At 32.9% G+C, this 15599-nt stretch overlaps 1 protein-coding gene across 1 annotated transcript in view; it reads left to right on the forward strand.

The window, feature by feature from the left end:
• kcnq4 (potassium voltage-gated channel subfamily Q member 4) overlaps window positions 1-15599 on the forward strand; it is a 120588-nt gene that overhangs the window by 78621 nt on the left and 26368 nt on the right. The window contains exons 5-9 of the mRNA XM_073931918.1: window positions 9-134; window positions 2088-2198; window positions 2287-2382; window positions 3823-3911; window positions 8789-8911. Of these exons, the coding sequence (XP_073788019.1) occupies window positions 9-134; window positions 2088-2198; window positions 2287-2382; window positions 3823-3911; window positions 8789-8911 (545 nt within the window). The remainder of the gene's footprint in view (window positions 1-8; window positions 135-2087; window positions 2199-2286; window positions 2383-3822; window positions 3912-8788; window positions 8912-15599) is intronic.

Here is a 15599-nt window from a genome sequence, read left to right on the forward strand (position 1 = left end):
GGTTTCAGGAGCTGATCACGGCCTGGTACATCGGCTTCCTGGTGCTGATATTTGCCTCTTTCCTGGTGTATCTGGCAGAGAAGGAGGATAACCAGGAGTTTTCCACCTATGCAGACTCCCTCTGGTGGGGGACGGTGAGCACTGCGTGCCGCTTCACTAATTACAGCAGTCTCTCGGTTGACAGATTGTGCTTTCTCTTCGTTCTCTGCTCAGAATAGCTTTGTAGGAACTGATGGTGCAGCGATTTAGTTTGATTTCTGCTGCGATTATAATTCTGCCTCCATTTGAATGGGTGCTGAATAATGTCTTGAGTTAAAAACAGTCAGGTCTGTTTCAGAAACTTCATGTCTGTGTGTAGACTTAACTTTCTGATTTTGACTGCAGTGTAATAACGCTATACAATTAAGTTTGAATTAAACTTAGTTTACAATGTTTGATAAACAGAATCAGGCATTTTGGTTGTATTTTTATCTCTTTTAACATTTGATAACACTTTACGATAAGGTCTCATTTATTTAAAGTATTTTTATCTTTTCGATACTAAAGGTCTCTAAATATTCTGTTTGTAAAGGGTCATCTTAAAATGTGAAGGGCATTTAAAGTTGTATAAGCACCAAATTTAATTTGTGCACATTTATTAAAATTGTATTGTGGAAAACATTTAGTTTTTATTTCAGTAGAAAATGTTCAGTTTAGTTTATTAGTTTAATGTTTATTTTTTAATGTAACAATTTTTGATTATTTTTAACAGATTTGGGTTTTTATGTTTTCTGCAGACTCTGTTTTAATTGTTAATATTTTTTTATGTAAACACTTAACTTTTTAACTTAAAATATATTATTTTTCTTTTAATTTTAGGGCTGTAAATGTTTATTCAGTAACTGGTATAATTTTAAACAATATTTTCTATCAAAGTTGGGACATCTTTTATTTTAGTTGATGAATATAATTTTATTTAAGAATTTTAGTTTTATTCTGTACACCTTCTAGTCAAAAAGAGCACATTTTTAAACAAGTTTTTCTTAACTTTGCTGTAAATACAAAATCTCGTATTAAATTTGTACATTTTTCTTTTATTTTGGAGTCATGAACTTTTAATGTAATTTCAGCTTTTCCCTATTGCTTTTTATTTTATTTCAGTTTTGTTTACTTGATTTGGTTGAAAATTATTTTATTTACGTAAGGTTTCTTCTTTATCTTTGACTGTCACTGCCCCACCAATGGCCATTGCATATTTAAAACTGTTATATCATATACTGAACCTGAGCTTTTCAACAATACATAGTTTGTCTGTATAAGTGTGTAATTTTCACAGCATTGTTTTATTTTGCAGGATATATTATTAAGTGATCATTAATTAATTTGTGACGAGAAGATAGCAAAATAAATAAATAAATAAATAAATCTTAAGTATACAAGGACTTGTGACCTTTGTTATGAAAATCCAATAAACACTTAAAATCATTTAAACTATAGTTAGTGCCTGGTGGCCTAGTGGTCGTTGTTGGTTTGGCAAATCAAAAAATGGGTGGACCATATTTAAAATGTGTGTGTGTGTGTATATACAGTAATAATAATAATGAACCAAATAACTGTATATATAAAATATATATATAAAAATATATTAAAAAATACAAAAAAAAAAAAAAAAAAAAAAAAATATATATATATATATATATATATATATATATATATATATATATATATATATATATATATATATATATATATATATTGCTGTTTTTAATACAATATATTAAATTTTTTTACTAAAAATATTCTTCTTGCATAGTTTTATTTATTTATTTTTTTTGCAAAGATCTTAAAAACGGGCATGACAGTTAACAGGTTAAACCTTTTAGTCAAATAGTGGACCAAGACTTTAACCAAGTTTTTCCTACCTGCTGTAATGCCAAAGCTACTATTCTTAATTTATTTTAGTGTTACTTTAGTTAATTTATTTATTCATTTTAGTTTAAATCTGTAAACCTTTTAGTCAAAAAGTGCAGATTTTAATGAACCCTTTCCTGAGCAGTGCTGTAAATATAAGCGTGTTTTGTGATCTGCTGAATTTGGTTTTCTCCCAGATAACCCTGACTACGATCGGCTACGGTGACAAGACTCCACACACCTGGCAAGGTCGTCTTTTAGCAGCTTGTTTTGCCCTTCTGGGAGTTTCTTTCTTTGCCTTGCCCGCTGTAAGTACTGCTGTCGATTTCAAGGACTGTTGACATTTCCGTTTCCACTGATCCCAAACCAGCTAATGGGCCTCTGTCCTCCTGTAAGGGCATCCTGGGGTCAGGCTTTGCTCTGAAAGTGCAGGAGCAGCATCGACAGAAACACTTCGAGAAGAGGAGAACTCCTGCTGCAAACCTCATTCAGGTGAACGCACACACGCACACTCGCACACACACACATACACACACACACACACACACACACACACACACACACACGCACACACACCTGCCCCAACAACACAAACATAATTTCTGTGTGTGTTTTGAGGGCTGGGTGTCGATCTTCATATGTCACGATTCTGATTCACTAACTCTTGACTTGATTTGATTCGATAGTTCAAGATTTGATTCAATAGCCCTCGATTTGATTTAAGTCTGGATTTGATTTGATTCTCGAATGTTTGATTTGATTCAATAGCACTTGATTTGATTTGATTCATAATTGCTTGATTTTGTTTGATTTAATAGGTTTTAATTTGATTTAATTTGATTTAATTCACAACCTCTCAATTTGATTTGAATTTATTCACTAGTGCCTGATTTGATTCACTATCTCTTGATTTCATTCTCGATTTGATTTGATTCGGCAGTGTATGATTTGATTCTCAATTTGATTTGATTCATGAGCTCTTAATTTGATTTGGTAGCTCTTGATTTGATAGCTCCTGATTTGATTTGATTTACTAGTGCTTGATTTGTTTCACTAGCTCTCGATTTGATTTAATTCTTGATTTGGTTTTATATGCTAGGGCTTGATTTGATTTGATTCCCTAGCTCTCGATTTGATTCCCCAGCTTTCGATTTGATTTGATTCACTAGCTCTCGATTTGATTTAATTCTCGATTTGATTTGCGAATGGTTGATTTAATTTACTAGCTCTTGATTTGATTTGATTCTGTAGCTCTCAATTTCATCTAATTCTCGATTTGATTTGATTCACTAGCTCTTGATTTTATTTTATTTACTAGTTCATAATTTGATTCACTAGTGCCTAATTTGATTCACTATCTCTTGATTTGATTCACTAGTTCTTGATTTGATTGGATTAACTAGTTCTAGATTTGTGTTGATTCTCAAATTTATTTGATTCACTAGGGCTTGAATTGATTTGATTCTTTATTTTATTTAATTCGCTAGTGCTTGATTTTATTTGATTTGATTCACTAGCTATTAATTTAATATGATTCACTAGCTCTCGATTTGTTTAACTAGCTCTCGATTTGATTAACTAGCTCTTGTTTAATTCAGTAGCGCTTGATTTGATTTGATTCACTAGCTCTTAATTTGATTTGATTTTCTAGTGCTTGATTTGATTCACCAGTCATTGATTTGATTTACTAGCGCTTGATTTGATTCACCAGTGGTTAATTTTATTTGATTCTCTAGCTTTTAATGTGAATGAATTAAAACTAATACTGCTTTATAAACCCCTTAGGATACAGAATATAGAAAAAGAATCAATATGTAATCAACCTTTTAAAAAAAATCTATATGGTTGCCCAGCTTTAGTGTTGTGTACATGTACGTTTATGTGTGTGTGTGTCATCATATGTGTTGCTGTGTGGTGTTGTTTTTTTCACAGGCTGCATGGCGTCTCTACTCAACAGATGCTCAGCACTCGTATCTCACAGCCACCTGGTATTTCTATGACAGTATGCTGCCGTCCTTCAGGTAAGTATGACCTGTAACCGAGCTTCTGTGCCCTGCAAGTAACTTCAACTCAAGGCCTTGTGTGTAACTGATACCACTGACAGGTTTTCAGGTCATGATTTCGTAAAGAAGGGCTTCACATTATCCTCAAACACTTCAGCATTAGTCAGTAAAACTTCATTCATATTATGGGTATAACACTTTACAATAAGGTTGCATTAGTTCATGAAATTACTAACATGAACAAACAAGAAACAATACATTTATTACAGTATTTGTTCATGAAAATACCAACATAGGCTCATTGTAAAAACGTAGCTCTATATACATTTCTGGAGATTGCGAATTATGTAGCCACAGGCATGTATGGCTGTGTTTTATCTTTAAAAACAATACTATCGGGTGCTATGACGCCATTCCTTTCCACGCTTACCATCTAACAGCTTATCTCCGTATGAAGGCTGTTCCGCTGTGACCAGTTTATTCAGTGGCTCGCTTCATATGTTCTGAGCTTTGCAATAATGAGAGGGGGGGGGGTCTTTTCACACCACCACCAGTGTGCAGCATCCACTTGGATGATGCGATGGCAGCCACAGGACAACGGCGCAAGTGCGCTCACCACACACCGGCTATTGGGGAAGTGGAGAGACAGTGATAGAGCCGTTGGATGGGGATGATTGAGAGGCCATGATTGTAAGGGCCGATTGAGGGAATTTGTCCAGGACATCCGGGTTACACCCCTACTCTTTACGAGAAGTGCCATGGGATTTTTAATGACCACAGAGAGTCAGGACCTCGGTTTAACGTCTTATCTGAAAGACGGTGCCCACTAATTATGTAGTGTCCCCTTCACTTTTACTGGGGCATTAGGGCACACACAGACCACAGGTTGAGCGCCCCCTGCTGGCCTGTTTAACACCACTTCCAACAGCAACCTAGCTTTCCCATGTGGTCTACCATCCAGGTACTGACCAGGCTTAGCCCTGCTTAGCGTCCATAAGTAACCGGTCTTGGGTCATTCAGTCAGTCAAACAGTCAGTTGACAGCGGCCTCTGGTGGATTTATGTGAGAAGAGCAGGTGTGAATAAGGCCCAATCCCAATTCTATTTTTGTACCCCCTTCCCCTTCCCAACATTAACATTATAGCAGACACTGTAAGAAGCCCATTTCCAGCCATTAGACTTCTCTGACAGGGGATTCAAGTATCTTAGAGTGTTAGAATGTTGTATGACTGCTGTACAGGAGTTATTATTATGGATTATAGATCGCAAATTTTTTAAAAGCATGATGGTAAAACAAGAACGTGGTTAAAAATATATTAAAACATGTGCTTGTTTGTAATAATGACAAAAATTATTAATTTGTGCACCTCCTTACCTCTGGGTGCAACTATTCTGCTGTTGTGGCTGGTGTATTCTGGGAAATTTTCTTATCCCTTGGTTTTGAGTGTGGTCCTGAAAAATCTTTGCTTGGATGGCTATCTACCACTTCCCCTTAGCCCTACGCCTTCAAGCTAAAGAGAATTGGGACACCCCTACCCCTTCACGTGAATGCGCATCGTGGAAGGGGAAGGGCTAATGGGTAGAATTGGCATTGGGCTCACACTCATGAGAAAAATTTGAGATCTCATAAAGCATACACAGCAGCCTCTGGTGAATTCGCGAAAACAAAAACTGTAAAAAAAAAAAAATGTCTCCTGGGTTGAATTTGGCGCTATGCAGAAATGTATATAGGGGTACATATCAAGAATGAGCCTGGGTTGGAAAATACACTTGTTCACTGTCCGTGTTAACTCACAGTGCATCCACTGATGTTAACAAGCAGGAATTAGGATGTTAATAACCCATTAGTACATGTTGAACTATGATTAAAAAATTCCATGTCGTTCATTCTTAGTTCATGTTAGTAAATACATTAACTAGCAAAACTAATGAAATCTTATTGTAAAGTGTGTCCACATTATGAATCTCTTGGCCTTAATTAGAGAGAGGTGCTTTGACCCAGAAATCATGATTTAATTCATAGTTATTTGTGTTGTTAAATGCTTTATTCATCTGCAACATTCATTTTTGCATGAAGTGATTTTTTATGAGTCGCCTAAGATTTCTGTTATTGTGGGATGAAAATGAGAAGAAATAGAAATTGTAGGCTTTATTTTTCTAGCCCCTGATTAATTAATGATTAATTAATTATTGTGAAACTGTGTGTATATTTTTTTAGTTAATACACATTTATTTGAATAAAATAATTTCATTAATAAAATGTAAATCCTTTAGTAACATGTCTGGTACAGTTTAAAATTTGGACAATTATTTGCAAAAAATTGTATTTAGTTACGGTGGCTCAGTGGTTAGCACTGTTGCCTCACTGCAAGAAGGTTGCTGCTTCGAGTCCCGACTGAGCCAGTAGGCATTTCTGTGTGGAGTTTGCATGTTTTCCCCATGTTGGCATGGGTTTCCTCCGGGTGCTCCAGTTTCCCCCACAGTCCAAACACATGCACTATAGGTGAATTGAAAAAACTAAATTGGCCATAGTATGTGAATGAGTGTGTATGGATGTTTCCCTGTACTGGGTTGCAGCTGGAAGGGCATTCGCTGTGTAAAACATATGCTGAATAAGTTGGCGGTTCATTCCGCTGTGTTGACGCCTGATAAATAAACAGTCTAAGCCAAAGGAAATAGAATGAATGAATTATTTAGGTATTTCTACATATTTGTAGATATAACACTAATAAAAAGTCCTTCAATAAGCTCTAAATAGTATGAAGATCATGTGTAGATAATCTGAAATCTGACAAACTAAAAACACCTTTTTGGCATTTCATTAGGTATGATATTTAATCATTTTTTCAATCATTATTTAATATTCAATCAATCAACTTTCTTAGTATTTCCGAATAGTCTTTTTATGTCATGTTTTTAATTCTTGATAATATTTAACATTTCTATTTTCACCTCAGTATTTTCATCCCACATGCATTCTTTTTTTGGGTGAATTCATTTGACTAATTATTGTTCATTTAAAATGACAGGGAAGTGTGTGATTCAGGACACAAATAACTGTAAAGTTATTCTTATGTAATAACTGAATTATCCCTGTCTTTTTAAAGTGTCTTGATTATCATTTTATCATTTCGTTTTTAAGTTCTTGAAGGGGTGTAACGGCACACAAAAAGAATATCAAAATATCACAAGTGTCTAACAAAAAAGTACCAAACATTATTAGTTAATTTAGATGTAACATCTAACCCTCAAATTTAAAAGTGCAATAAAAAGAACTTTAAAAAAAGAAAAAAACATGATAAAATTGTTTCTGCTCCATTGGGTTGATGGAATTCAACAGTTTACTCATTGACTATCATAATTTTGTTCAGTATTACAGATGTATTAATTTAATACACTAAATGACTTCAATGAGATAATTGTAGTTGTACATGAAGTAAGGTGTTTTTACTGACATATTTCCACAATTGAAACCCTGGGTGATAATATGATATTTAAGATTCATTGATGTTTGGTGCTATAACTACTAGTAAAGATACTTATGTAAAGTAATTATGCACTCACTGCCATTTTAACTGCATTTATTGTTTGCATTTCCTGTAAAAATGAACAGAAATGCATGTATTTCATTAGCGCCTTTACAATGTATATTGTGTCAAAGCAGGTTAACATAGAAATTCTAGTAAATTGAAACTGGCAGTAGAAAAACAAAATCAGTCTTGGGCTTCAGTTTATTGAAATGAATATACAGTGCTGAGCATAACTGAGTACAACTCATTTTGAAAAGGAATATTTTTATCCATTTCTCAGTAAATATAGGTCATATGTTTTGCTGCATTTGAACAAAACTGATTTTTTATACATCTATATTTATTAAAATAATATTTCAGTCATCGAACATCTAGAAATAGAAAAATTATACATTTAAAATTATGCGAACATTAGGGAAAAAGTGAGTAAATTTTTTGTTTCCTTGATTTTTCCTGTTTTCAATTTTTAATTTAATATGTTTCCCTAACATATACAGTTGGAGACAGAATTATTAGCCCCCCTTTGAATTTTTTTTCTTTTTTAAAATATTTCCCAAATGATGTTTAACAGAGCAAGGACATTTTCACAGTATGTCTGATAATATTTTTTCTTCTGGAGAAAGTCTTAATTGTTTTATTTCGACTAGAATAAGAACAGTTTGTAATTTTTTAAGCACCATTTTAAGGACAAAATTATTATCCCCTTTAAGCTACATTTATTTTGATTGTCTACAGAACAAACTGTCATTATACAATAACTTGCCTAATTACCCTAAACTGCCTAATTTACCTAATTAACCCAGTTAAACCTTTAAATATAATTTTAAGCTGTATAGAAGTGTCTTGAAAAATATCTAGTAAAATATTATTTACTGTCATCATGGCAAAGATAAATTAATCAGTTATTAGAAATTAGTTATTAAAAATATTATATTCAGAAATGTGTTGAAAAAATGTTCTCTCCGTTAAACAGAAATTGGGGACAAAAATAAACACGGGGGCTAATAATTCTGACTTCAATTGTACATTTGGGCTACTCATTTTTGGTCTGTTATTGTAAGTTATTTTGCTCCAGATTTGGCTTCAGTACTCTATAATCTATGCACAAATATAATATTGTAAAGCTTCCTATAGAAAGTATGAATGTAAATAAGAGATTTGTGAGGGGTGTACTCATACATGCTGAGCACTGTATATAAAACTACAAGTTTCAGATGAGGTTTTGCACATGCAGTGATTAAACACTCATAAACACTAAAGCAAAATCTGTGTGCAGTTACACCCCTAGTTTTTGATTTGTTTAGTTCCTTTTTTGTTTTGTTCCTATATCATGTTTTATTATTTTTATGTCTTGCTTGTGGGTCAGAGAACTGACATTACTGTTCAGTCACCTCCAACGGCAGCGTAGCACCAAGAAGGTTCTGCACAACTCCTACCACACCTTGCTGTCGGGGCTCCGTCCGTACAGCTCCCCCTACCTGGGGGACAGGTACGCCACTGAAACATATATTAGTTACAGTATAGGTAGAGTTACAGTTATCCAGCATTATCTGAACTGTTTAGAGGAGCCACACACATACCTGACACTCCAGTGAGCTGCCGCTAAGTCAGCTGCAGGAGTTTGACTGTTTGTGTTTTCCGCCTTTCTGTGTTTTCGCTTGTCTTGTGTTTTTGTGATGATACTAATACTGCACATCTATACTGGAGCACTGAAAGATGAGTCAGATATGAGAAATGATCTTTTTATTTATAGTGGACCATTTAGAATTTTGAGGCTAAAATAGACTGTTTTGAACTGTTTATTGGAAATTATTAAAAAGGATTTTATTATAACTGTATTATTGATGCCTCAAAATAATATATTTATGAATTACACCTGTATAAAATGTATAGTTTTTCATATATACCGTTTTATACAGTTGCTGAATATTTAGCCCCCCAGTAAAATTTTCATTGTTTTATAAATTTTGCCCAAGTGATGTTTGCAGTAACAGAACAAGGATTAGGTTATGTTATGTTATGTTATGTTATGTTATGTTATGTTATGTTATGTTATGTTATGTTATGTTATGTTATGTTATGTTATGTTATGTTATGTTATGTTATGTTATGTTATGTTATGTTGAGTTGTGTTGTGTTGTGTTAGGTTAGGTTAGGTTAGGTTAGGTTAGGTTAGGTCAGGCTTAAATTATGTTAGGTTAGGTTATGTTGTTTGGTTAAGTTGTGTTGTGTTGTGTTGTGTTGTGTTGTGTTAGGTTACGTTAGGTTATGTTATGTTTGGTTAAGTTGTGTTGTGTTGAGTTTGGTTATGTTAGGTAATGTTAGGTTTAGATTATGTTATGTTGTGTTGTGTTATGTTATGTTATGTTATGTTATGTTAAATGTTATATGTTATATGTTACATGTTATATGTTATGTTATGTTATGTTGTGTTGTGTTGTGTTGTGTTGTGTTGTGTTAGGTTATGTTATGTTAGGTTTTGTAAGGTTATGTTATGTTAGGTTTAAATTATGTTATGTTAGGTTATGTTATGTTTGTTAAGTTGTGTTGTGTTGATTTTTTTTATGTTAGGTTAGGTAATGTTAGGTTTAGATTATGTTATGTTATGTTATGTTATATGTTATGTTATGTTGTGTTGTGTTGTGTTGTGTTGTGTTGTGTTGTGTTGTGTTAGGTTATGTTATGTTAGGTTTTGTAAGGTTATGTTATGTTAGGTTTAAATTATGTTAGGTTATGTTATGTTTGTTAAGTTGTGTTAGGTTAGGTAATGTAAGGTTTAGATTATGTTATGTTAAGTTATGTTATGTTATGTTATGTTATGTTATGTTATGTTATGTTATGTTATGTTATGTTGTGTTGTGTTGTGTTGTGTTGTGTTAGGTTAGGTTAGGTTATGTTATGTTATGTTATGTTATGTTATGTTATGTTATGTTATGTTATGTTATGTTATGTTGTGTTGTGTTGTGTTGTGTTGTGTTGTGTTGTGTTGTGTTGTGTTGTGTTGTGTTGTGTTAGGTTAGGTTAGGTTAGGTTATGTTATGTTCGAATTTGTTCTGTTCGGTTAGTTTAAGTTTGGTCATGGTATGTTAAGTTATGCTATGCTGTGTTTTGTTATGCTACATTTAGATTATGTTACTGTACGTTTCGTTATGTTACGTGACGTTTTGTTGTGTTGTGTTGTGTTGTGTTGTGTTGTGTTTTGTTGTGTTGTGTTGTGTTGTGTTAGGTTAGGTTAAGTTATGTTATGTTCGAATTTGTTCTGTTCGGTTAGTTTAAGTTTGGTCATGGTATGTTAAGTTATGCTATGCTGTGTTTTGTTATGCTACATTTAGATTATGTTACTGTACGTTTCGTTATGTTACGTGACGTTATGTTGTGTTGTGTTGTGTTAGGTTAGGTTAGGTTAGGTTTAAATTATGTTAGGTTAGGTTATGTTATGTTTGGTTAAGTTGTGTTGTGTTGAGTTCAGTTATGTTAGGTTAGGTAATGTTAGGTTTAGATTATGTTATGTTATGTTATGTTATGTTATGTTATGTTATGTTATGTTATGTTATGTTATGTTATGTTGTGTTGTGTTGTGTTGTGTTGTGTTGGGTTATGCTAGGTTTAGATTATGTTATGTTAGGTTAGGTTATGTTATGTTCGAGTTTGTTATGTTCGGTTAGTTTAAGTTTGGTCATGTTATATTATATTATATTATATTATATTATATTATATTATATTATTATATTATATTATTATATTATATTATATTATATTATATTTTATTTTATTTTATTTTATTTTATTTTATTATTATATTATATTATATTATATTATATTATATTATATTATATTATATTATATTATATTATATTATATTATATTATATTATATTATATTATATTATTAACCTCTTAAAACTGAATAGTCTCTTTTAAACAACACCTTTTCATTTTTGAAAAAGATTAAAATTGTAAAGGAGGGCTCATAATTTTGTCTTTAACTGTATATATGATTATATAAAACCAATTGTTCTGACATAATGCACACACAGTTTCATACCTTGCAAAAATATTATTGCATTGTCTAAATATTGACGTTACATTCACCAGCTATTGCCATGCAAAATGTTACTTTAATAGTGCCTGCTTTTAAGACTTACAAACCTAAAATCCTCATAGATGATCTCATATCTGATGCTTTTCTTTGGTGCAGTGGCTTTAGTGTGTGTACAGTATATGTGTATATGTGTGTGTTTGTGTTAATGTCTGTACACATTTGTGTGCAAGCATTATCTCTTTACCCATTGACCTCTCAGTGTGTCTCACACTTCACCTTCATCCCCCTTCATTCAACTTGTCCATTCTCCTCCTCTCCTCCTCCTCTCTCCGCATCCCTCCATCCATTCACGTTTGCAGGAGGACTGACGCTCAGTGCAGGTTTGTGGTCAGTGGTTTTTGAGACCAATGGCAAGTGTCTATGGGCCGTGCTATGTGTTTCCAGTTTGAGGTGCTTCTTGATTTAGAGTGATGATGATGATGATGAAATGAATCAGGTTTAAGATGTGCTGACGGTTCGGCTGCATTCAGATGCATTGAAATCCAATCGATTTTCCTTTAATGATCTCCTCACATGCCAGTGTTCGCATGTCACCCTATTCCTGCCTGCATTTCACTCTACTTTTTTCCTAAATTAACTTTCATCCTTTAAGCTGCACTTGTTGTATCCTGTTCAACTGATCCTGGGCCAGTTTTTCTTTTTAGCACCAAAAAAAAAAGAGCTGAAAGGCTGCAAGTGCTGATCCTGGAAGCTGTGTGTGTGTATGTGTGCGAGTGTTTGTGCGCTCACTGACCCTTTTTCCAGATACACTTATTTCTCCAAGTAATACTAATTTACACTTTGTTTTTAAGTGCACATTATTGCCTGGAAGAAGTAGAAAGTCACTCAAAAAGGAACACAAAAGTAGAGATGAATAGCTTTATTAATAATAGATGTGAATTAGAGCCTTTCATTAGATTTTTGTAGCGGAGGAATGATAAAAGCATTGACAGCCAAACAGAATCTTTATAACTGCAACATGTACAGTTGAATCCAGAATTTACATGCACTGTATAAAAAGGCACATAACCATTTAAAAAAGTCAGATCTTAATGTGACTAAACCTTTTCTCTTTTAGGCAAGTTAGGATTATCATATGTGTTTCTGTTCTGCTTAATAGCAGAATAATGAGAGAGATATTTTTTTTGAGAAATTATTATAACTTTTCTTGAAAGTCAAGTTTACATACAATAAGATTATTCTGCCTCTGAAAAAGCTCAGATAATGGTGTCAAGGTTTTGGAAGTTTCTGATTGGCTAATTAACAATATACAGTATTTATCTTACAGTATTTAACTTCTTGTGAGATTTAAATTTCATTTTTTTTAAGATAAGTCATCATATAATTTGAAGACAGTGAGGGGATTTTTCGATTTTGATATTTTTGCTAATTTTAAATCCACTGCCAGTCCTCATTGACTTCCATTGTATGTTGCAGAGCAGCTAAAACATTCTTCAAAACATCTCCTTTTGTGTTCCACAGTGGAAAATCAAAAAAATTAGATTTAAATTTGAAATTTTGGATCAAATAATAGTTTTAAACTGTAGTTCTGCTTTAAAGGGGCTGCATGTAGAATTTAGAAACTCTTTTCTCATTAGGCTGTTAAGTGAATGACACACTAAACGTAAAATAGACTGATTCAGTGACCACCACATGTACTCACAGCAATGTTATTTTTCATTTTTTTTATTATGATTGAATAGTTGGAAACAATCTTCCCACCAAGGGGTCTAAGGGCTTAAGGTTTTATTAAGACAATTGCACATTGGTAATGTAAAAGTGAATAATACACAAAGAAATATGACATACAGCCTCTTTAATTCACATTCGGTTTCTTATATGAGCTTAATTTCACTGTAAGGAACTTTAAATTTTAAGCTTGCACTCTAAAAACAAGTGTAACACACGTGTCCTGGCACCTCCAACTAACCCTCACAACCCTTCACAAATCCCTCCCTCTGCCCTGTGTGTCTCTTCAGTCAGCTCATATCTAAAAAGAGGGGTTTCTTCCGGATTCATACTGGCAGTAAGCAGAGGTATCCATGTGTGATGTGCCTGCGCACACTGGGCTCGAAGCCTGAAACTCTCTGAGCTTTACTGATCCAGTGCAGCTCCACATTCATAGCAGAGGCGGAATGGTAAACTAAAATTGATGCTTTGGTACACGTCTCAATTATTCTTCAATATAATTTTTTTTACAGAATAAAGAAAAACTTAACTTTTTAGTCTTTTTTTATTAACCAGCAATTGAGCATCTGTCATTATATTAATTAAATCATACAAAATATATTTAGGGATATATTATATTATACACTATATTTAGGATAAAAAGATATATCTTTATTAATACTGTAACTTATAACAAGACTATGCATGTTGTTAATAGCACATTATTTTAAAAAATAAAGGCTACAATAACCAACAGAGGCCTAATTATTACATTCAATTAGCATATATTTGTAGTAGTGCTTGGCAAAGATTTATCACATCCAAAATAAAAGTTTGTATTGACACAATATATATGTGTGTGTCTGTTGTGTGTGTGTGTGTGTGTGTGTGTGTGTGTGTGTGTGTGTGTGTGTGTGTGTGTGTGTGTGTGTGTGTGTGTGTGTGTGTGCGCGCGTGTGTGTGTGTGTGTATATTTAGTTATTATGTATATGCAATACACAAAAATGCATAGAAAAAAAACTATACAAAACTATTGTTACATAGATATTTAAATTTAATTTTAAACATTTTCACAAACATATGCATGCATGTGTGTATTTCTATACACATAAAAACATAAGCAGCACTCATTAAAGAAAATAAATTATGTCAAAACAAACTTTTATTTTGAATGTGATTAATCACAATTGTTGTCCTAAATTTTAGGTCAAAACTCCAAAAACTGCACACAAATTTAAAAACTGCATATAAAGCAGTTTTTATATAATTTAGAAGTTATCAGACAGATGCATGATAACATTAAAAATAAGCATTTATTGTCTGATACAGATATGGCCACCAATATATGGGACCACAAAACTAGTAATAAGATACTATATATATATGTATGGTTTGTTATGACAGGACAATTTTTGATCAAGATATTACAAAAAAGTCTGGAATCTTAAGGTTGCAAAAACATTTTCATTTGTCCAAATTAGGATTGTATTAATGCATATTACTAAAACAAATACAATTTTTATACATTCACAGTTGGAGATTTTTTAACCAAAATATCTTCAAGAAACAAAATTGATTAATTAGTATTTAAATGGTTTTTGGTATGGAAGAAAAATGGACCATTTTTAATGCATTGATTGGAATTTTTGGCTATTTACACAATTTTATTTGTATTTTATTTTTATTTGTGCAATATTAAACTGGTTTTGTGGTCCCAAAATTTTTATTAAAATTATTATTAATAATTGGCAACGCAGTGGCGCAGTAGGTAGTGCTGTCGCCTCACAGCAAGAAGGTCGCTGGTTTGAACCTCAGCTCAGTTGGCATTTCTGTGTGGAGTTTGCATGTTCTCCCTGCGTTCGCGTGGATTTCCTCCGGGTGCTCCGGTTTCCCCCAGTCCAAAGACCGGCGGTACAGGTGAATTGGGTAGGCTAAATTGTCTGTAGTGTATGAGTGTGTGTGGATGTTTCCCAGAGATGGGTTGCGGCTGAAAGGGCATCCGCTGCGTAAAAACATGCTGGATAAGTTGGCGGTTCATTCAGCTGTGGCGACCCTAGATTAATAAAGGGACTAAGCTGACAAGAAAATGAATGAATGAATTATTAATAATTTATTAAATTTAAATTATTATATATATTTTTCTTTTTCAAGTATTTCTAAAGGATGTTTACCAGAGCAAGGACTTTGTCACATTATTTCCTATAATATTTTTCTTCTGGAGAAAGTCCTATTTGGTTTATTTTGGCTAGATTAAAAGCAGTTTAATTTTTTTTTAATTCATTAGGGTTAATATTATTAGCCCCTTAAGCAATTGTTTATTGTCTACAGAACAAACCATTGTTATATAATGACTTGCCTAATCACTCTGGTTAAGCCTTTGAATGTCACTTTAAGCTGAATTCTAGTATCTTGAAAAATATCTTGTCAAA

This window comes from Danio rerio, chromosome 19 (genome assembly GCF_049306965.1).
Source record: "Danio rerio strain Tuebingen ecotype United States chromosome 19, GRCz12tu, whole genome shotgun sequence".
In the NCBI taxonomy this organism is placed as follows: Eukaryota; Metazoa; Chordata; class Actinopteri; order Cypriniformes; family Danionidae; genus Danio; species Danio rerio.